At 42.4% G+C, this 24,108-nt stretch overlaps 2 protein-coding genes across 2 annotated transcripts in view; one reads left to right on the top strand and one right to left on the bottom strand.

Annotated features, from left to right (window-relative positions):
• Nucleotides 1-24,108, top strand: part of LOC147661143 (chondroitin sulfate N-acetylgalactosaminyltransferase 2-like) — a 199,739-nt gene that overhangs the window by 142,756 nt on the left and 32,875 nt on the right. The gene's annotated exons all lie outside the window — the stretch shown is intronic.
• LOC147661145 (uncharacterized) lies at nt 17,689-22,230 on the bottom strand. The gene is made up of 2 exons (XM_086951283.1): nt 17,878-22,230; nt 17,689-17,823 (listed from the first exon to the last, which is right to left on the bottom strand). Exon 1 carries the CDS (start codon nt 20,001-20,003, stop codon nt 18,138-18,140), a length of 1,866 nt encoding a protein of 621 aa, XP_086807409.1. The 5' UTR covers nt 20,004-22,230; the 3' UTR covers nt 17,689-17,823; nt 17,878-18,137.

The raw sequence follows: 24,108 nt of genomic DNA, 5'->3' as shown, positions 1-24,108 counted from the left end.
CATATTGGACCCCGAGGAGAACCTAAAAGATTGAAATCGGGAGATAAAGAAATGTCCTAAATGTGGAGAAGACAACACAAACGAGGTCCATATGTTTTGGAGCTGTCTGGTAAAATATGAATTTTGGAACAAAGTGGGTAAGATCACATCAGATGTTATGGGGACAGAAATAACATTAACCCCGAAATCAGTAATTTTTGGGATTCTTCCTAGGGGGGGGGCCTTGTTTTTACCCTGATGTTATTAGCACGAAGGGAATTGTGTATTAAATGGATATTAACATGTCCTCCCACAGAAATTGAGTGGATTTATTCCATCCAGAGGACGGCACGACTTGACCATGCATGCAATTACACACAAAAAAAAAAATATTGGGAAATTTGGGATAGTTGGGTGGAGACAGGGTCTCGACACACATAATGAGGAACGGGGTTTTAAATAATACATTTTCATTGGTTTAAGTTTCTGTAACCTTAATGAAGATCCTGGTGTTTCGGAAGTCCTATGATTAATAATATACATCAGACATGGTCCTGGGGACAAAGTCTGAAATGGGCCATTCACTGGGAAGTGAGAATATATGGGCCGCTTTCCTTCACAAGATCGTGGTTTGGTTTGGAAATCCTAAAGAAGTGTCGAAGGTGCGGCTCTGGAGATACATAGTATCCTTTCTCCCCAGACCTCTAACCAGACAGGGAATTAAAATAATACATCCTTTGGACACTGGAAGGGGCCAGAAAAGAACCATGTATCATGTCTTGACTAAGGCAGCATAGTATCTTTAAATGAGGACAACATTTTTTTTTTTTTTAAAGAAGGTGGGGGGGGAACTTCAAGAAAATTGTTAGGATTGGGTGGTAGAATTCATCCAATTATTGGCTAGTGCACGGAAATAAATCAGGCTCCTCCCTTAACACGTCCTAATAATGTTCCTGGACCGAAGAAAACTGCATCTATAGGAGACTACATGGCGGGAAGAACAATTCTGACTACGTACTTCTGCGGAAAGAAGACTATCTACCGAACCCCTGAATTCTGCTGACACCCAAAGACTGTGACTTTTCTCTAAAGGGCAAGTGGTTGACTTCCTGTTTATCTGCTTCAGGGACACAAAAAGCAGAAGACCTGGACTCCATGAGGCCCAACTGACTAAAGAGGACTAAATCCTGCACACTGCCTGGATGGAGAGAGTCATGTGGCTCAAAAGACTGCCTGGATGAGCTAGAGACCTCAGGGTTGCCCAGAAGAACCTTTCCCCTTAGTTGGACACTAAGTCCAACAGTACAATCTTTGACAAGGACAACCTGTTTGGTGTATTCTAATTCTGCTCCATCAAAGTTGGCCTGATATTGCACCTAGGTTCCGAATCACATGTGAACATGTAGTATTTACCTAATGCTTGACTGTTTGTAGCTGCTTTTTGCTTGAACACTTTAAACATCCATATCTCTCATTCCCCTTCACCTGTTTTTATGATCTTTGTGCAGATGTATCTCTATTTTTCTAAATTGGGCTGGGAATGTTATTGTTTTGTATTTACTTTTCAATTGTACATACCGCTTGAACTTGGCACGCACTTCTGAGCAGATCATCTGCTACTTATGCCATACCTACCAGGGGTTGAGCACAGGTTCTCTAAGAACTGTTTTAACCTAACCAGAGTGGGTTTATTGAGATGGCATGGGACCTCCAAAATGATAACCCTATTTCTGAAACAGTTTTACTGTTCCATTATTTTAGCAACATTATCTTCACCTCTGGAAGGAGGTGCATCAGCTTTGTTGTACCCACTCTGGAGTTCTCCTTTGTAGCCCCCCTCCCTCTTTAAATGAAGAGTTTGATTGCACTGGCTTATTATTTATTTATTTTATTTAAATAAACTTTTATATATTGCAGACATGACAGGAGTGGGTATCAGAGCGCTTTACAGTTGTTCACAAAGAGTTGGGCCCGAAGGTCAAGTAACTACAACAGTGATAAGCAAGATACTGGAGTAGAAAGAGGAACAAGATATTGTGCCAATGCAAAAGGAAATAGAAGATCATATATGAGACGCAGACCAATATAGATGTTGAGAACAGTCAAAAGTCAAAGACAAAGTCAAAGACATAGAATCGCATGCGAAATACATTGTAGTCGTCACTCAGGGCGAGGCAGTCCGTGGAGGAGGAGAGAAACGTGCATGCAGCGGCACCAATAACGAGTGGTACCTGTTGGGGGTAGGTGCCACCAGTCATGTGCGTTCATCAATAGAGCTTTAAAGATGACGTAGAGGGAATCAGTCTGATTTGCGGAGGCAAGGAGTTCCAACTTCTCTGGGCGATACCCGAGAACGCACAATTATAGGTTTTCTTTATTTGGAATTTTTGAGGATTCAGCAGTAGGGTGCTGGAGCTCCTAGAAGATTGGCTACCACCAGAAAGTTCCAGTTTTTGGGCTAGGTACAGAGAAGTGTTAAAGTGAAATACCTCGTGGGTCATGCACGTAATCTTAAGATGAATCCTAGCCTCAAAAGGCAGCCAGTTTTAGGGTTTCAGGTCCGGTGAGTTAGAAATGCTGCATAAAAACATGCACATGCTAAAGTACAGCAGCCTGGCCATCTCTAATTCATACAGATGGAGCAAAGGGTAAAAAAGACCAAAGCATGCATGTGTTTGAGAGGCAAAAAATGCATCAAGGTATTTGGGTTCTACTGCACATAAATATCTCTATTGCTGGTCCTACAGTAAGTGCAGCCTTGAGATGTTGACTGGGTTTGAAGAGAGCTTAGTTATTTCCAGTTTTGTTTTAAGTACTAATCTTAATTTTCCAACTTTCTCTCTCCTTTTTTCAAGGTAGACTTTTCAATGGGTGACATTTTAACTCAAGTTCCATCAGCCACAGGTATCTCTTGATTACTTGAGATGAATGTGCTGTTTTTCCTAATTTACATCTTCGTGCAGTTTTATATGGTATGGCCTTGTATATGATTGTCAGAGCTATAGGTGGACGAGCCACTGAAAGCTCGAGCCTGAAGCCTGACTCTCAGCTCGAGGTTCTGTTGGAGCCTCAGCCCATTACTATCTGAGCTTTCTTATGGCTTCTGCCTGCCTCCCTCCATCTATGATGGGGCATTACTGTCAGTGCTTCTAACTGGGGAACCAGTTTCGAGACTCGCGGTCTGCTCAACATCCTGCAATTCTGGGCACATCACCTAATTTGCTTGTGCCTCCAAACAAAGGCATGCAGCCTTGTCTAATGTAACTGGTGCCCCAGCCTTCGCATCAAGTTTGTGGCGTATTCAAAACTGCATAAAATGACCCAAAAGGAAAACAAGCACTGGCGTTGCCAATAGGTTTCGCATTTGGAAAGTTGGAGCTATTGGTTTTGTAAATGGCATTTTATATTTATAGATTGTTGTTGACAATGCCAATAACTATATATAAATCTAAAATGTCATCTACAAAACCAATAGCTCCAACTTTCCTACTGCGAGACCTATTGGCAACGCCAGTGCTTGTTTACTGAAGAGGAGAGATGCGTGGGCAGAGAGGAGCCTGTGTGAACGTGCGGCGGAGATCAAAGAAACGCTAACACCCATATGGAGAGGAAGGGGGGTGGGCTGCCTGGTGAGTTCAATGCGTGTGGCAACCAAGGGAGAGCGCGGCGCACGCTGGAGAGGGAGGGGGTGGGCTGCCTGGCGAGTTCAATGCGTGTGGCAACAGTGGTAGCAAATGGAAGCCCTTCATACTGTTCAGCTCAATTAAAGAAGCACCCAAACCCCGAGTGTGCTGTTCCGCCTGGCACTGGAAACTAGAGAGATGCATATGTCGAGGCATAATGCTGAAAAAATCTGCCGAAGGTCACACCGAGTGCCACCTCCTTCATTGGGAATTCAGGACAAAAATGCGAAAAGTGCGAAAAATACGAAGGCCCTGGTCCGAGCTCTGCACGGCATGTCGGCCTTTCATCCAGACGAGGGTGATAAATGACGTCTCGTTAAATTGGGTAATGGCAGGAACATCTTTGTTACAGCGGAAGAAACCACAGCCACAGGCTCACCAGCTAGAGATCACGCAATGAACACAATTTCATCCTCACAGAGGATGAGATTAGAACTTGATGTCACAACATTGCTTCTGGTCTCGGATTTGCCAAAACACCCTAATCATTCGAGTGGAAATGATTAATAAAAATATAGTAACACGAACATAAGTTCTCAGAAGAACATCACAATTCCAGCGTGGCAACGGGTCTTCGTTATAGTTAGTTTGACAAAACAAAACGTAAAGTTTAAAAAAATAATAGTTAAACGTAAACTGTCAGCGAGGAAAGTAAATACTTTGAAGAAGGGCAGACAAAAACATTTTCCGCCCAGAGGACATAAGTTACTAAAATATAAAAGTCTGAAATAACTTGAGTGCTGGTAAAGACCAGACAGAGCTTGATTACGTTTGGAAGGTAAATTGCTTTTTGAGGGCCGAAGTAGCTCCGTCTGTTTCAAATGCCAGAAATAAAATGAATATTTTTGAAAGAAAATGAAAAAGTAGATATTACAAGTTGCCATCACCAATTTGCCTACTGTTCCTGTGTGATCAATAGTGCTCTAAGCATGCTACAGTGGCACCATGCCAAGATGAACTGCACCCAAGAACTAAAAAAAAACGAAAAAGACAAAGGAACCGCCTACTTGACACACAACTATTGTCGTATGCCTGGTGCAATACAAACAACCCAAAAAAAAGAGAAGCCAGCCAAACGTACAAATGTCGTCTGTAAAGTATGCAGCCACTGGAGAAGCATGCTTGTGGGGACTGGGAGGAAGGGTGACGAGACGCAGGCCCTGCAGTGAATAATTAGGGGAGGAGAGATGCCGGGCTGAGGCAGAGCGCATGCTGGGGGAAGGAGACGGGGCTGCCTTTGATGTGGAGATGTCTCGGGGAGCTACCAGTGTCAAACACTTCCAACCGAGTGGAGGAGACCCATGCTCTGCTCTCTGAAGTGTCTGAATGTGGGGCCGTTAAATACTGAAGAGAGGGTCACCTTTGTGCTCACCGGAGCGGGAGTCCTTGAGTGGCTAATGGTGGAGCTTGCTGTGAGGTACATTACTGAAAGTTAACCTCAGTCCAGGCCTCTGCAGTAAAGGAAGAAAAAGCAAATGGCCGGATGGGGGCGGGAGAGCCTGGTGGGGGGGCGGGAATGCGTGCGAGGGGAGAAGTGTGATAGGCAGATGGGCCGGATGGGGGCGGGAGAGCCTGGTGGGGGGGCGGGAATGCGTGCGAGGGGAGAAGTGTGATAGGCAGATGCGCGGAGGGAAGCCGGACGGGGGCGGGAGAGCCTGGTGGGGGCAGGCGGATTAGGGAGATGCTCGTGCGTGTGTGGTCACGTGACCCGCTTTTGTGGTCACGTGACCTCACATGCACTGTAAAGAAACCGCAGTGGAAACGGCAGTGGTTTCACTATTCGATCGAGCCCATGAATTTTCGCCTATTCCATTCGCAAGCGAATGGTAATAGGCGAAACCTAAACAGCACCTAAATATACGGAAAGACAAATAGAGACCCATTTCGTGGCTGATTTTGTACTAAGTGAAACCATAAAACCTGGATAAATCTCAGCTTCCCACTTAAATTGTGTGATCTTAAGCAAATACTTTATTTCACCAAAACTTTTTGCCTTCATTATTGCGTATGAAAACACTTTCGAATATGTGAGTTAATCACTTTTAGTAAGTGCTTCTCTTTGCAGTGCTATAATGTGCCTTATAAAAAAAGATTCCACATTTTAAAGAAATACACTTGTTTGAATTTTGAAGAAACTTACTGTGTTATTCACATAGTAAATATTTTCAGGTCTCGGCTGGTGCACGAACTCCTAGATCCTAGACCCTGGGCTCGACTCTCCCTTTTAATTTTTTGACTCGCCCACCTCTAGTCACAGCAGGTAAGCTTTGGAAATCGTTCTTGCACTGACGGCTATGCTGTAATATATTAACTCGCGCAGTAAGAGCACAAGTTCCTTGATCAACACTCCCTTTAATCTCACAAACATTTTTTACTTCTGGATCTCAGGCCTTGTATTGCTGCCGGCCAACATTAATGTTTGTCAGCTATCCAGTGACCCTTCAGTTCTGTTTGCAAGTCTCCTTCGGTGGTGGGGAGTATCCTGCTTCCGTAGCAATTTTCCAGATCCTGCAGTTGCAGTGTATGTAATTTGTAAACCTCACGTTTTTAGGTCTCGCAGACCTAGCGTTGGAGCTCGCATGCACTCCTCATTCTGCGAGAGCTTATTGTTATCGATACGGTTTGAGAAGGGTACTTGAAGACCTTCCCATCAATCCCATTGGCTTGCGTCATGATTTATGCATGGCTTTTTGGTTACCGCCCTCTCCACTTTTAGTACGGCCCACCTGGACTGGATCTTTTGCCTGCGGCGTACTGTCTCCTTTAATTATTCGGTACGCATTTTTTTTTCTCATTCGGCTTTGGCAAAGGCAGCCGCGTGTTTTTTTTTGCATTGCGCTTTCACTTAAAGTGGAAGCGCGATGCAAATATAAACAAGCAGCTGCCTCTGGGATGGATCCTACAGCACTCCAAGCAAAGGCTTCTGCATGAGGACTGGTGCACACAGTGAAACAATGACCGATCAGTGGACAGTGTAGAAATGCCATGGTATGAACACGTCTTGTAGTGACTGAGAGCTGGGTTCCCCTGGTCCTCCCATTGATCAGCTGCATGGAGAGTATACCTACGGCGGGCTTTTTCAAATCCTCAGTTCCCCTTTCTAGACATACACTTTTTCCCTAAATCTTTGTTTCAAACCCGCTGTCTGTACGTTTCGCAGCTGTGGAACAGGACACGAGGGCAGCCGCCATCACTGCGCAGGAGGTCCTCTCAGCAAGGATGTGCATTGTATGTATCTGACTCCAAAGAACTTGCATTGTTTTCCCATTTCCGGCCGGACTTGATAAGGACCGAGCATTAGTCCAGTCGGATGAAGTCTGCTGTGCCAGCTTTTCCTTTATTTGTTATTCATATTTTGTTTGTGTAAGCTAGATTGCACCATGATTCTATTTAGATGTACGGCGTGCTCAGCGCCACGCAGTTCATCATAATTGCATTCTTCGAGTTTACAGCTTTAAAGTGCTCCTCATTTTAATAATCTGGAAAGACTGAAAGACCTAATCATCCTCTCTGGGCTTCATCCTGTGATTTGCTGGTTGCACAAAGCTCTCTACAGCAGGCACGTCATTTCATCCAGCTATCGTCCCACTAGACTGACTTCTGTTTACTGTGTATGCTCTGGGCCTGCATGCAAGGGATCTGGAACCCTGCTCCAAGCCATGCTGGAGAGGCACATTCTAGTCCGTGTTAATGAGCAGAGGCGCACTGGCCTGCAAGGAAACGGGAACTCTGGTGATGGTCGTGGCCATCCTCACTGGCATCCGTAGGTGCCCAATCCATGATGTCATACCCGTGACTAGACACCCCTGCAGAGATGCAGTGCACTACATACATGAAAAGTAATTCGGGGTTCCTTTATGACAGGCTGGCCCTGGAAGAGAGACAGACTTTAAAGTTCAAACTCATTGTGAGCAGAATGCAAGGTATTTAAAGAAACATTACTTATTGTGAGTGGAGCTTCTAGACCTGGTCGTGCAGCTCTAGACACTGCTGCCATGCCTCATTGAGACGTGTGTGATGAGATATAAAGAATTTATCCCTCTCCATTTAGTGAACCCATTGAGAGAACATGTATAGAAAAAACTTAATCAAATAATTATTACTTGCCACCTTCCCCCGAGGCTTGCGCCCTCAGGCTCGTCTGGTCCACTAAAGTGCTGATTATGGAACGAGGAAGGGGTAGCAATGGGACTGTGAGAAGTAGGTCGCCAGTGTGAATTAAAGACGTATGCGTCATATACTTTTGCTGCCAGGGCCGGTCCTAGGATATGTGGGGCCTCGGGCGGAATAGGAACATGTGAGGCCCCTATAATTTGCATAAGATTTAACCTCACAGGAAGTGACATCATAGGAAGTAATATCAATTGGCCATTATTTATATGGCATTGATGAAGCTGCTTTGCAAGATGCTACATACCTAGTTTGGATATCAGTAAAATGAATAAAATAACATTAGTAATCCTAATAAAAAACGTACATAGGTATTAAATCGCTATTAAGTAGATTGAATAAAGTTTAAATGAATTAAACTTGGTTATTGTTCTATTAAATGGTATGAATGAAAATCATATGTTAACCGATCATTCTGATTCTGGCACTAAGAGATGCCCAAAAGAGAGGTGCAGACTTTACTAATGTGGAGAAAAGACAGTTTAGAGTGTTTTTCCAAAAGTCTGGAGCTACACCATAGCTCAAGAGAGAGATAGTTCCAATCCTGCACAACTAGAAAGGAGAAGGATCTGCCTCCAATCAGGGCCATTGAAATTTTAGAATGGTACAGGATTTTGGTTGGCACAGAGTATGGGGTTATGGACTGAACGTAAGGAGTGCTATAGAAAGATAGATCCTTTTTAGTGCAGTGCATATGGTATGAGATCCTTTAAAAATGAGAACCCTTGATTTGTCACTATAAGGTTTTAATGAATGGGTCTTCATTCAGAAATCAACTGCTGGCATGCAGGTACAAACATATTCTTCTGCAGAGACCTGATTGTCACTGAGGGAAATCATGTTTTGGTAGCAAGATATCAGCAAGAGACCAAAGGACTGTATGAATGAGGCTAACTTGGGATGATAAAGTTGAAATAGATCCATTAATTTCCCTTATTGGCGCCTTATGATTTGGAAAAGGCATCAAAAATAACATCAATGTTTTTAAAGTTTTGTCTTGAAGAAGGTGGAGTAAAGCAACGATGATCCACCGAAACGCCACGCCGACAACTTGATATTTTTACAATTGTTTCTGGTATTTTGGTAGATAACTTGATATTTTTATAAACTGTTTCTGATATTCATGTGAATAGAATATTATGTCTGTGTAAATTCTTAAGAGACGATTTGGTTTCATTGACTTTGTAGGACAACATTCCATGGGGATACAATAGTGGTGTTCTACTGAAACAATGCAGTGAAATTGTCACAAAGGACTAGATCGATTAACTATAGTATTTTAGTGATTTGTCCATATGCAATAAGGATTGATAAACCCTTTTTGTGTCTCTCTTGTAGATATTGTAATAATTGTTTTAGCCATGAATTGTTGCTATTGTTTTTATGTGATTTTAGCAGTGAACAAAAAAGTATTTTTTAAAACCAGATATTTTTGAAATTAACAAGTGTCATTGTATGAATCATCAGTCCTTTTATGACTGATGGCTGGAGGGTGATCTTGCTTTAGTTTTTCCCTCTAGAGCTCCTTTTTGGGAAGAGGACTCATTGTATGACTGACAGGATGAAAGAGTATTAATGAACATATGATGCGTGAAACATTGATGGTAAATAACACATACATTAGATACAAGAGGATCTTCTCCTGTTCGTTTCTGTCTCTTATATCCACAGAAGAGCTACTGGAATAATAGAAGCTCCCCTCGATAGCGACACTGGCATCCATGCCTAGATAGCACACAAATTAGTGGTAAAAAGGGATAGAAAAGCCTAACCTGGAGTAGGGACATTGATTCAGCCTCTAGATATAAGCATAGCAGATATATTGTAGACACCTTTTTTAGCTTAAGGCAACCTTACCTTGATTTTAATTTGTGGCTTCAGAACAAGGCCATGTTTCTGAGATTCAGGTTGTTTAATCGTCCTTTTAAGGCTTTTGAAGGTTCATGGAACCTAAAAGATTGCACGGACAGGTCATGTAGAAAATTCAAGTTAGCCGAAGAGTTCAATCAACATAGAATATGCCTATGCCTATGCCTATGCCCAGCCCTACTAGACATGCAAAAAGTATTTAAAGCCAATGTTTAATGTTGAGGGCATAAGAATAATACCAGAGGCTGTATTATTGTGCTTTAAAGGTGGTTCTGTAAAAGTGGTGGGTAACCTTGTGGAGTTCGTGAGGCAGACAGTTAAGCTCTGGGAGAAAAAGACTTAAATGAGTTTTTTTTTTAATGAGTCTATTTTTAATGGTGCTTTTTATCCATATTTAGTGGTCTTTGTGTAATGTAATTATTGTATATAGTTGTATGTAAACTTCAAACAATAAAGTATTCTCTCTTCAATGCTCTACACTTCACTTAATCTCTGCTTGACTCTTAGAGTACCCATAGATTCTGCACCTCTCTCTCTCTCTCTCTCTCTCTCTCTCTCTCTCTCTCTCTCTCTCTCTCTCTCTCTCTCTCTCTCTCTCTCTCTCCCGCCCCCCCCGCCCCCCTTCACTTACGTTCTCTGCTGATTCTGCCTCTGACCAGCTCACATCCATGTGCCACCCTTCACCTCACTCCAGCCTTGTACCTTCTTTTTGCTCATTTGTCCTCTTTTAATCCACCTCTTCCCTTTAAATCCACCTCCCCTCTTTCACCTCCAGCCTCTCACCTTGTCTCGCTGTTTCTGATCTCTTACACCGATCTCCCTCTTCCAAGCTCTACACTTCACCTCATCCTTCCCAGACTCGGATTTGTCACACTGATTCTGCTTCTCTTTCACCCTCTCTCTCCTCCCTGTTGCACACTTAATGTCTCATCTCTCCCCAACCTCTAATCTTTTCTCACTAGTTCTGCCTCTGTAGCAGCTACTTCTCCCATGCCTCCCTACACAACATCTTACCTGCTATTGGTGATTCTGCCCTCTAACATCCCAGTTTCACCCTTTCCTATACCTCCCACTTAAGTTGTCCTCATGATTCTGCTTCTTTAATATCTGCTGCACTCATTCATGCACTTATTCATGCACTATTTCTCACCTTTTACCTTTCCCACCAGCCTCAACTTTTTTTCGCTGGTTCCACGCGCTTTAGGTCCACCTCTTCCCTCCATGTTCTACTCATCATGTTTCATCTCTCCCCTATGCACCATCATTTTTTTTATTTGTTTGTTGCACCACTGTTGGGCTCAGCGCAGTTCCAGCGCTGTGCCGGGTTTAGTTATAGTTGTGGGGAACGGGGACTCCTGGTCGAATTTACCCGAGCACTTAACACGAGAGGGATAACACCTTACCACCGGGAATATGGCAAGGTCGGCTGAGACTAAAGGGTCCTATAATTTACTCACGTGGAATGTGCGGGGACTAGGAGCAACTCAGAAACGCCACCGTATTCATGCGTTCCTCCTTAGACACCAAACGCACATCGCATTCCTCCAGGAATCCCATCTCACAGATTCTGAAACTCAGAAGATGCGGAATAAATGGAGAGGACCCATTTATTCTACAAATTACTCGGCGTTTGCTGGAGGGGCAACTATCTGGGTAAGACATGGGATCCCATTTGTTGAACTTGATCGCCTGGTAACCGACCATGGAAGATATATATTAGTGAAAGGCACTCTGGATGGTTCTTTGCTGGTCCTAGGGAGCATTTATGCTCCAAACATTGAACAAGATAGTTTCCTGTACAGGCTGGGTACGGTTTTAGCGGATTAGGATGAGATCCCTTGGGTACTTGGAGGGGACTGGAATGCGATACTAGACATAGGATTAGATAGATCGCATCCTCCCCTTCAGGCCTCTGTAACAAATAGATTGACTGAGCAATTCACCTCCTGGGTAAATGGCTGGACATTATCTGATGCCTGGTGGGGACTCCACCATACACATGAGGAATACTCTTTTTATTCCCCAATACACAACCTCAACACTAGGATTGACCGATTCCTATGCTCTAGATCTATCATCACTAACATAGGCGGATCAGAGTACCTGACTAAGACCTTTTCTGACCACAGACCCCTGACACTCACACTCCTCTGGGGTAGGGTACCGACCCCGGTGCCCACCTGGAGATTGAATTCACGTCTGCTTGAGAACGCTCCCTTTTGTTCATCATTATCTACCACTATATCTAGTTACCTGGGAGAGAACTGGAATACTGCCTCCTCGAACCTGATGGAGTGGGATGCTCTGAAGGTAGTGCTCAGGGGAGCGACGATAGGGCAACTAGTAGGGGCTAGACAGGAGATCCACCAGAAACTTTGCAACGTGGAAGACCGACTGCAGACACTGGAGAAGGCGGCAGCCCTCGACCCTGGGAGGAAAGGGGAGGTGCAGACCGCCCACATTGACCACGCTGAAACGTCGGAGACGCTCAGGGCAATAGATTATAGGGAATACCTTCAACGGAAACACACCGAAGCTGACAGATCTGGCACACTGCTTTCCTGACTGTTGAGGGATCAACCTTATCCGCTGAACGTAACCAGCATTCCTAACCAGATAGGCATCATAGTCAATACACAAGCGGAAATAAATACAGCATTTTGCGACCATCTTCAGGTACTCTATACACCCTCTGTACCAATAGACAGTGCAAGTATTGATGAGTTCCTACGGGACCTCCCATTTCCGGTACTGTCGGAAGGTACAAAGAAAGATATTGATGGCCCCATTACCCAACACGAGATACGGGCAGCGATTAAGAGCCTGGCATGGACGGTCTTCCTGTGGAGTTTTACCTAACCTACTCGGAACTCCTAGTGCCGGTATTGGAAACGGTGTACAGGGTGGCATTTGACAGTGGCCACCTGTCTGAATCCACCATGCAGGCGTTAGTTACCTCCATACCCAAGACGGGACGAGACGTGCTAGAAATGACCAACTATAGACCTCTCTCCTTGCTCTCCACCGAATACAAGATTCTAAGTAAGGCCCTTGCAAACCGTATACAATCACACCTCCCCACACTTATTCACCAAGATCAGTGCGGATTCCTTCCAAATCCCAGCACATCTCTGAACACTCATAGATTGCACTCGATAATGGCAGCTACTTCATGCGAGCTCCCCCGCGCGGGCTGTATAGCGCTTGACCTTAAACAAGCATTTGACTACCTATTCTGGGAATTTATGTTTGAGTCTTTGAAACGATTTGGGTTCCCGGATAACTTTCTTAAGTGGGTCCGCCTACTGTATACATCTCCTACAGCCAGGGCTCGAACTGGCCGATATATCTCAGAACGCTAAGCGGTACACAGAGGTACGAGACAGGGCTGCCCCTTATCCCCTTTGTTGTTTGTGCTTGCCCTTGAACCCTTGACCATAGCCCTCCGGAGAACAGCAGATCCCCTGGGCATCCCTATTGACGGAACACAGCACCTTATGTCTAAATACGCGGATGACATTCTCTTATATCTCCGCGATCTGACAGCAGATAACAACCCGATACCTGCCATATTTGACACGTTTGAGAAATTGTCAGGCCTAGCGATAAACCCTGTAAAGTCGATCAGTTTTTTCTTCTGAGAGACACCGCATTTAACTCACATACGATGTGGCACATACTGTATGCCTGTTGCCCCCACTATCTTTAAGTACCTCGGTATACAAGTGTATAGGACACCAGAGGATCAGATTGATGGTAACATCCAAAGTGCAATAACGAGGCTCCGAAGTAGTGTAGGGTTCTGGACCTCCTTGCCTTTATCAGTGATGGGTAGACTTGCCATTTCAAAAATAGTTATGCTCCCTTGCCTTCTATATTACTTTGTGAATTTACCGGTGAATCTCCCTCAATCTATTTTTAATACACTCAACACCATCTTGATCACTCTTATCTGGGGATCAGCCTTCGGAAACTCCAGCTGGGGACGATGGCAGGCGGGCTAGGGGTCCCTGATTTTCTTGGATACTACTATGCTGGTCAGGTCCAATGGCTTTCCTAATGGACTGCCGGTAGGAATTTGCATGAGATCGGCTTCACACCGGAGAGACTTGATCGCGGAGAACTCCATTCTTTATTGTTGCCCAGACCCGGATCCCCCCCGGATTATCACCCTTGCTAAAAACTGCCTTACATTGTTGGAGGAAAGCCCTTTCCTATTCGTCGGCGATACCACCCTATGCGGCGAATATTCCTTTATTAGGCATCCCCACGCCGCAAGGTAGACTCACATGAACTAGACTACAAGGATGGACGGACAGTTGGGTGGAGGAAGTGGGATCCTTTTTTGGGGATGATGCCCTACTGGACCACAAAACCTTTATGCAGATCACTGGAGCTCCACCACGCCTATATTTGTTACATGCCCTGGTGACACACTATATCAGGTCCACTTGGGCACCACAACGAACCAAACCCACACAGCATGAACTAGTACATCTTTTATATTCCATGGGACCGGGAGGCCAACTGGTGCATTAGTTGTATACAGGGATACGAGCGCACGCAGCGATCCCGCTCTTGACCCTTAGATTACTTTGGGCAGAGGACTCAGACACTGAAATCACGGACAAAGCATGGAAGACCATACTAGAACACCCCAAAAGAGTGTCACGTTATGTCAGACTTAAATTTTTTCAAGCGATGGTGCTCCATAGATCATTTCTCACCCGCAAGAAAACACATCGTATGTTTCTGGACTCCCGTCATTGTTGCCCTCGCAGTGAGGGGGGATGACGTGGATTTTTTCCATATGATGTGGTCTTGCCCCCGACTACGGGGATACTGGGCTGAGGTCTGCCAAGCCCTCATGACTGTGACACAACTGCCGGTCCCTACCGAGGTTCTGCCCTGCCTTACCGGACTACGGCGACGATCAGGTAAGCAAAACGTTAAGCTGAAGTTCCTAGATCTGGCACTCATTTTGGCCATTAGGGTCATAACGATGAGATGGAAGTCTCCTAGATCCCCTGCAGTGACCGCGTGGCAGGGGGATTTAGTGCAATGGGGTCGGGCGGAGGGAGCGGCCCTTCAGAGGGAGGAAGAGAGAGGGCTACGAAAACAACCTATAGCACTGGAATGGGAAGCCATGCTGATCGGACTAGAAACACTCGACTTAGTCCCAGCACAGGTCGCTGGGTCCCAGGGATGTGCATGATTCCCCAGGTGCTTTTGAGTTAACGACCCTTCCTGCTGACACAGGCGATTTCCTTTTGTTTCATGCACCCTATAGTTTGAGAACTGCCCGAGATTCCCCACGGGTAGTGGAAATGCCGGGAATGGAAAGACCAGGATGGGGTGGGTTAGGGTTGGCTTGGGTAAAAGGTTTATAGGAGTTCTTGTTTAATTGTAAACAATGCACGTTAATGCACTGATATTTGAATTGTACCGAAAACACTCCTCAAATGATATGCTGGGTCATGACCACGAAGTAATGATTAACTTCTGACAAGATACACTGTATTGCACATGAGACAATATGTTTTTATTTGTTCTGCAGAATAGGGAGGGGTATAGTTGAAAAGAACTGTACTATGTTTCATGACCTTGTGATTAACCATGTCCACTTTGCAGTCAATAATAAAGTGTTAAAAAAAAAGTGTCATATCTCGCCCAACTCCACCCTCCTTTGCTGAATCTGACCATATAACATTTACCTCTCCTCTCCATGTGCTGATCTTCGCCTCTTTTCTCCCCAGTCTCTTATCTTGTTTTGCTTGTTCTCCTCCTTTACATTCATCTCTACCCTTCCACCGTCCCACTCTCCCCAGTCCTTTTACCAGTGGCAGCTGGTGCCTGAGGGCACTAGAGCATTGTGCAAAGTATCGACGGGCACAAAAAGAAGCTACTTTGAACAGCTTTGAAAGGCAAAAAGTATAAACACCCACACTAACAGCCAGTTTGCATGTTTACTTTCACCAGTACTACGCTCCTTCTTCACAGGTATTTTGCTGCTTCATTCACGCCTCCAGATAAATATTACAAGTAACATTACACCTACAACATGCTAGGACTATTGGCTTTGTCAGTGGTTATTAGTTGTGATGGAGCCCAGAAACTAAAATTCTTTATAAATGATGACTCGATCCACTATCACACTTACCAATCAATACCAGGCCCATAAACATAGTGAGTGAGGTGAATGGATACTATATGTTGTATAACTTTTAGCAATAAACTATCTATAATAAACAAGACCAGCTTGTCATTTTAAAAAGTTTATTAAAACATATTTAAGAAAACTTAGGGTTGGAACTTTATTAAGCAAGCATTAGAAAACGTCATATAAGTTTTATTCTGCATTTTATAAAGAGAGCTTAATTCAAGATAATATTATTCATTAGCAGAAATAAGTGAAAAGTAGCATTTCCAAAACCTAACTAACTCCCTGTCTCTACCCTCATCACCTGGAAACAAAGTCTTTTAAAAGTCACCTTTCCTTACGTGTATTCATCGGACAGCAGAACACGTCCTTCTGGAATCAAGAGCATAAGCCAAAAGTTTGCAGCTAAAGCCTATTCTTATACCCTAAAATAAGCTGAGCTAACTATTTTTCACATTCCAACAGCAGAATTCTGGCTCTCCATTGGCTGAATGAATCACCTCACGCCACAGTAAACTGTGACATCTTCCACCACGAGACCAGGCTTTACACATGCACAGAATCCTGGCGACAGTTCCTTAATCTGCTACATTTTGTAGCAAAAATGTTCAAGCAATACAAAATCTTGTCACGTCTCTTCCTTTCAGCCTTGAGCCTGACCGTTCCGAGCTTTCCATGGCACCTCCAAACCCACTCCACAGAGTTGACTTTAGCAGTTCCTTTTTTCAAAGATTTCATAATAAAAGTTTGTAGGCTTGTCATCTTTTTTTTTTTCAAAATAACTTTCTCCTGTGGCTTAGCATCAGCAGGCCTCTTTTAGAAGGCGTCAATTTTCTGCGCCACTTTTTGCTTGCGTCACTGCGCCACTTTCAGCTTGCGTCACTTTTTCAGAAAACTATTATTTAAACAAACACAAAAGAATAATTAATTCAGGTAAAACAAACCCTTCTGTTACCCACCCTTTCCCTGCTAGTAATTAACCCATTAATAAATGACAACTAGCAGAAGCAAACAAATAAAGCAACACATATAATAACTACCATTCTTCATGTAGTCCAGCTTTATGTTTCTGAAAGAATAAAAAGATGATTAAATGATACACAGACAGACAAACACAACATAGGACATACATATAAGCACATATAAAAGCACATGCCATGAATGATCAGCTGCATATTAATAGTGACAAAGACAATAGGACAGACATAACAAACAGGACAATATTAATAATGTGTTACAAAAACAGACTTGAAAATGCAACAAGAGCACATATAATTAGTTTCCCGCGTGTATATGTGTGGTGCAAACTTAATCTAGGTTGGGTTAATTAAACAAATCATGCAAACACTCATTAATATATTATTTCAAATTATGAGAGTATGTCATCACGAGCCAGAATAAAATATTTTCTAAAGCTCGCTCTATCAACTCCCTCATCTGGTGATTTCAAAATCACCAAACAACACCCAAAAATTTTAATTAAAACTTTTATCTATTGAACATGTTTCAGGCTTACTCTGGATTAGTATTTAAGCTCTAATTTCATCTATCTCATAATTAATATTGAGTCTTAAATCTTACTAATTCTGTATCCTTTACCCTTTCTTTATTCAGCTAAGTTGGATCCTTTCCACCTTTGAATCCCCAACCCCCAATGAATTTAGGTAACTAAGTTTTAAATTGCGTATCTACATTTTGAATTGCACCAACAAAACAAATATCAATCTGAGTAGTATAAAACAAAACAAAAAAAACAAAAAGTAAATTTTTGAAATTTTTTGAAAAATGAGTACATAGTATATACCCCCTCTTTTTTTTTTTTTCAAAATTCTAAAACATGTTTTCTTCGACCTTGCGTCTTACATAAAAGTGTTTCCAGCTAACACAATTTCTTCGACCTTGTGTCACCCTAACAAAATTTCTTCAGCCTTATGCCAAAAATAAACCTCAACTTAAAGAAAACTAACACAATGTCTTCAGCCTTATGCCAAAAATAAACCTTAACTTAAAGAAAACTAAACTTAGTCATTGTCACCATTTTCTTTCAAGACCACCTGACTGCTACTGCGCTCTTCAACTATTGGAGAGATAGTTATGTAGTCCCATTCTGGAGACTTGTATTTTACATTTGATCTCAATGGTCTTTTGCTTTTCCTGGCAATCATTTCAATCTTCTCTTCAGCTTGCTCTTTTTTGTCTGGATCACTCTTCTGACTTGACACTTCATATTTGAACTTTAAATCTTTAGGCCAGACATCACCTTTTCTCAAGAGTTTCTACTTAGATTTGCTTTCTTTACATTCAGCTTTCCAAGCCCTTTTTCTGAATTTTCTTATCTCAGACTCTTCATCACTCCCATCTGTATCATTTTCTGAGACTTTAAATCTGTACCAAGGAACTTCTTTACTCGGCAGCTTCACTCCGATAGGAACATCATCCTTACAGCTGGTACTTGGTAATTCTTCCTCTTCTTCAGGGATCACCTTTAGCTTCCCAGTTTCAGGATTCTTGTTCCCACACACAGAGCTACTCTTCTGCTTTTCAATACTCTCCTGGACTTGATTATTTTCTTGCTCAGAATTTTCTGCTTCTCTTTCTGCTTGACATTCTTCTAGCAGATTTTCATCATTTTCTGAATCTAGAATCACAATCTCTAGATCTTCTTCATTCAATGTTTCATTCGCATTGACATCATCATCCAGATGTCGACCATCTTGTCGATCTTCAAGATCTGGATTTTTGACATCATCATCCAGATGTCGACCACCTTGTCGATCTTCAAGATCTGGATTTTCTTCAGGAATTTCTTTTTCAGAGTCTGAATCAGTTGTAGTGTCTTCACTGTCTTCATCAGTGTTATCAGGTTCAGATACACAAAGGGTATTACTGATATGCATCCATCCAGTATCTGTTGTCACCTGACTTGCTTTCTGCCACCTGGGTACTAGACAGTTTCTCCTCCGATGAACCTTTGTTCTGAGCAAGTCTCTTGGCAATAAATCATGAGCTTGCTCCTTTTTCATATCTGTTCCAAACTGATGGAATAGAGAAACTGTATCATTCTTTCTTGTTGGAAAAGCTTCTAACCACTTTGAAAGTAAACAAATGATGACTAGGACATATCTCAGTTTGTTATGTTGGGGCATTTCAAAGAAATCTATTTGAATTTTTGCAAATGAACCACCCTCCCGGCCTATGGTTCCCAAATTCTCAATTGTCTTTTGATCTGGATTGTTTTTCTGACATGTGTTTTTCTGACATGTCACACATGTTTGCCTGAACAGTTGAATCATTATGTCTCTTGCTAAAGGACCTCGACCATGGTACATCTGTGCCATGTCAGCAATCATGCAATTGGGCATAATAGGTCTGTCATCTCTGTAAAACCAAATTTCATCCTCCTCTTGCTGTCTGAAACCTTCTTTGAACCATGTATTTTTCTCCTCATCATGTGCCTCATCTTGTAATTGTTTTAACTCTTGCCATGTCTGAATTGCAAAGATTAGAATGAGGATGCATGAAACATGTTCATTGAATTTTTCCCCTTTGATTGCAACCCACTCCTGAGCACTAAATTTAACAATGATACCTGCGTGCTCATCGCCTTTTAAGACATGATCATTTTTCTCTCCCGCACATTTTATCTCTGCTATTTGGTCTAGAAGCTCACATTCTTTGTTGAAGTCTGGCATGCCCTGAACAGGAGCTTCACTCAAACTCTTTTTAAATTGCTCAAAGGCCTCAAGTTTAATTTCTTTAATTTCTGTCAGGACAATTGGGCCTTTTATATCTGCTTTTGTCAGACTTTGCAATGGCCTCATAATTACTGAGAAACCATTAATCCATTGGCAACAGTATCCAACCATGCCTAGGAGCATTCTTACCTTTTTTTGCGTCTTAGGGTATTCCATTGTCTGAATCATAATAGTTACCTGTTTGGGAATTCTCTCTTGGAACCTGAAAGCAAAAATTATTTGACTTTCTGGGTGCATTAGAACCCAATACCACTCAGTATCATGTGGTATCTGACAAAGGATCTCTACTGGTTTAGGCACAATAGGACAACAAGGGATAACTATCTCATTAACCTTTCTCAGGTCCTGTACTATTTTGTACGTTTCATCCGGCTTTCTAATTCCCATATCTGGTGAATCACAAAAACTGTTCTCGATTTTCTTTTAGGACACCCTGCTTAATCAATGTTTCAATAACAGGAATTGTTTCTGGCCTAATCTTGCACTGCGGAACATTAGGAAATGAGTTTCCCTGCTTGTTTGCAATTTTAACTGGATCAGGTCTGTTTTCCTTGTCTCCACTGAATCCTGGATCTGTATTGTATTTCTGCTCATTAACATAATTTAAAAATGGCGGCTGAGATATCTCATTCTGCTCAATCACCACCTGTCGCTGAATTTGTAGCTGTTCATTCAGTAACTGTTGCTGGTCATTTATCTTATTCTGCATCTGTGAATTTTTACACTCTCCTACAAAAGCTAAGGTCGCTTTTTCCTTCTCTTTTTTCTTTGTCCATTTTGTTTTCCATTTATTCAGACTACCCCTTTTTCTCAAAGCCCAAATTAAATCTTTTATATGGGCAGAGGCAAACCTACCTGTATTGTTCAAGCCTTCCATGTCCTCATCATCCTGCAATCTTTTTAATCTGTACTGATTGCATTATCCAGTAATTTATACTCACCAGGCTGTGTCAGGTCAATGTCAGTGTTTTCACTAGGTGAAACTAGAGTCATCACTCTCTCTTGCTGAGTTGGAATCATTACTAACTTATTTTCAGGTACATTAAAATAAAGTTTTTCAGCAAACTTTTGAATTGGGACCGTTAAAGCTGTGGGACTAGTTTCATCTTTTCTAAGTACTTGGGGAACAGGTTCAATTGTCACAGGAACTGTCACTGCTTCCATGTCTGACGTTAACTGCTCCATTAAATCACTTGTAGAACTTACATGATCAGGAATATTAATTTCAGAAGTACTAGGCATTTCATCATACCTACCTGTTGTGACACCTTGAGAAAGGGTCTGGACTGGGACTCCATTAATCTGCTCTGGGCGTTTGCTTGAATTTCTATCCTGATCTGTATTTACAACATCATTTTTACAATGATCAATTAATTCTTCTCTGTCAGGTTCATTATTTACATTTGCTAATTCAGAAATTGGATTTTCATTAAAAATTATTTCTTTTGGGGTAGCACCTGTATTTTTATTATGCTTACTAATTACTTCATTACTCACCTGTGTATTCATTAATTTGCTCTCGCATGAAGCAACAACCCTTTTAACCTGTTTGAATATATTTTCCATTTTCTGATAGCAGAAAAATGTTTTCTTCTTCAAATAATGACTATCCATAATTTAAAATACTTACCTTTTAATAATTAATTTCAATAATTACAATAAGTAATTACGTTCACTTAATTGGCCTAATAGCGTTTACTGATCAATTCATTAATTAATTTAACAAGGTCAGGTGAAGTATAACTTTATAACCTGATCAATTTAATATAACTCCTAATTTACCTATATCACTAATTTTAATAAACCTGGAAAGAAAAACATGCATTTGCAAAAACAATAACAACGCAAAATATTTATTTACAACAATAAATACCAACATATAATCACATGTGTTTTAAATGTACTTATTTTTTTACTTACACACCTTCTGCAACATATACCTGTAAAAAGTAAGTCTAAATGTGCTTGTTTTTCTAATGTACAGTGCTGTAAATACTATAACTTTATTTGCAACTCTAAGCAATTATTTTACCTAATTTTGTACTAATTTAATAATTAATGTCCTTGCTTTAATCACCTTTGCTGCTATTGTCCTAATCAGGGTATCTGTTGATGTATTATTCACTAATTATTAGCAAATGTCTGAAATAATTAATAATAAAAATGAAGTTTTGGGCATTAATAAGTGGGAAAACTAAATGCTCAGCAAAAAGTAAATAATGTGCATCAGCACTAGTGTTTCAGCTAATCAGTGTATGGCTGCACAGTGCTCAGCCAATCAGAATGCCCGCCAGAGCCTCAACCAATCCAATCGCGGCCTAATAACATTGACACTACATTGTCACCAGCCAATAGCACTGATGTGGAAACCAAGCCTGTTCCTTATTATTGAAAATCAGCAAGCACCAGGCACAAATATAATGTTTATTCAAGAAATTCCCCTTTGAAACAACCTCGAGGCTCACGAAGCCTCCACCAATGAGGTCGCGGCCCTTGTGTGACGCTGCGCGTCAACAGCCAATGGGTGCGCGACCAACCTACGCGGGGAACCAATCAGGGATGCGCATCACCAGCCAATGGGTGCGCGACCCTGCTCTATCACGTCAAAACGAAGGGCGTCTCCCGTCTCTCTGACCACACAGTCAGTTTCTTTTCACACGCGCTCCTCCCAATGCGCGCAACACTCAGGGGAATACACACGCCAGGACAAGGAACAATACCAATATTATTCCCGACCTCGCCCAATCAGAGCGCGGATCCTTCGATATTTTACAACAAGACGGATTTTCGCCCAATCAGAGCGCAGCTCTGTAAATGACGCGACGGCGTCTCCACCAATGACAGCGCGGCGGCGGCTGTGATGTACACAGACGCTGCAGCCTTTATCTTCTCCCACTCGCTCCTCACTCGGCAAACAGCCCCTCCCTTACAAAATGCATAGCGCAGTTGTAATGAAAGAAATAGCCATATCGGGGACACTTTAAAATTAAGATTTATAACGGGGACATTTATTCTTTGTAAACAACTTGATAGGCAGTATGCGTTATCTTGAAGCTCCAGCCAATTACAGCGTGACCTAACTATGACGCTACTATCACTTCAACCAATCATATCGCGTCAGTAAATGCCTCCTTCAATCACAGTACAGCTTTGCAGGGACATATACTGCCCTACAGTCTTTCCTTCTCCCCTCGCGCTCTAAACAGTCCCTGTTATTGCGATTCAGCGCGCAACGCTCGTTACACAATTTAGCTGTAACACGCTTCATTTTAAAACAATAGCGCATCTAGGAAAGAAACCAAAACGGGGCCTTTTGAGCGCGCAACACTCGTCACACGCATCAGCTGTGACACGCCTCCAGTCCAACAACAGCACGGATGTAGCGAGGAAAAGCGCTGCTTTACTAAGATGCCTCAGGCGCCTTCACCAATCAGAGCGCAGCGGGGCTATGACGCAACGGCTATTGCACCAATGGGAGCGCGGCGGCTGACTTAGACAGCCGCTGCAGGTGACAGCTCTCCCACTCGCTCCCACAGCCACCCTCCTTCACAAAATACTCGGTGCTCGGCACAGTCAACAGTCAAACAGTCAACAGTGTAAAATGTGAGGAACGAAGCGATCTATCAGTCGTTTAAATAAATGTAAACACAGAGCGAGCAGTAAAGCTGGCAATTGATTGAGAATCTGGCTACTGAGACAAGCTCACAACACTACGCTCACTTAATCAAGCCAGTATTTCCTAACAAAACGCAATTTACAAGAGGAAGGGAAAAATAAAAATCAGAACAGAAAGAACTATTTGTAAAATAAACAGTATTTTAAACATTAATCGCGCTTCAACCAATGAGTGCGCTGCTTTTCTCTGTCCAGGCACATCAACCAATCAGAGCGCGGCGGGCTCTGACGTATGCAGCAGGCTGCAGCTGCAGGCTCTCTCCCCACACGCTTTTACTCCTAAAACAGCCCCTCCCTTACAATTTTCGATCGGGGCACTTTTAAATGGATTTAAACAGCGCACAATGTTTCTAAATGTATTTAAATGGCGCAAATCACTATATAACACCCTAAAACAGCATTGTCTTTACTCTAAGGCTCAAAAAACGTTTCCAATCATTTTATAAAAACGCAATTAATAACAACATTGAAAACAAACCATTTGTCTGCTTCTCTTACAAAGAGATAGTTTTAAACATTCATTCAAGTATCCTTAGTGTGGAATAGACGACGCTATTCTCACAGAATATTTTCAATTGCTAATAGAGTAATTCTTACCCTACCCTTCAGTTTTACAAAACATTCACACACTTTCAAACAAGGAAAACCCTAATCATACACACACAAATTCTTGGCAGGACTTGAACCAACCACAGAAAACGTCAAGCGTTGATAAGAATAGACAACGCTTATTTCCTTCCTCAGGACTCTAACCGTGGAAGAGAAATCAACGCTTATTTTTCTTCCTAGGACTCTAACCTTGGAAGACAAAACAACC

This window comes from Lissotriton vulgaris, unplaced genomic scaffold, assembly GCF_964263255.1.
Source record: "Lissotriton vulgaris unplaced genomic scaffold, aLisVul1.2 SCAFFOLD_1713, whole genome shotgun sequence".
In the NCBI taxonomy this organism is placed as follows: Eukaryota; Metazoa; Chordata; class Amphibia; order Caudata; family Salamandridae; genus Lissotriton; species Lissotriton vulgaris.
The sequence above is the reverse complement of the archived record's forward strand: the minus strand, read 5'-3'. Positions and strand labels throughout refer to the sequence as shown.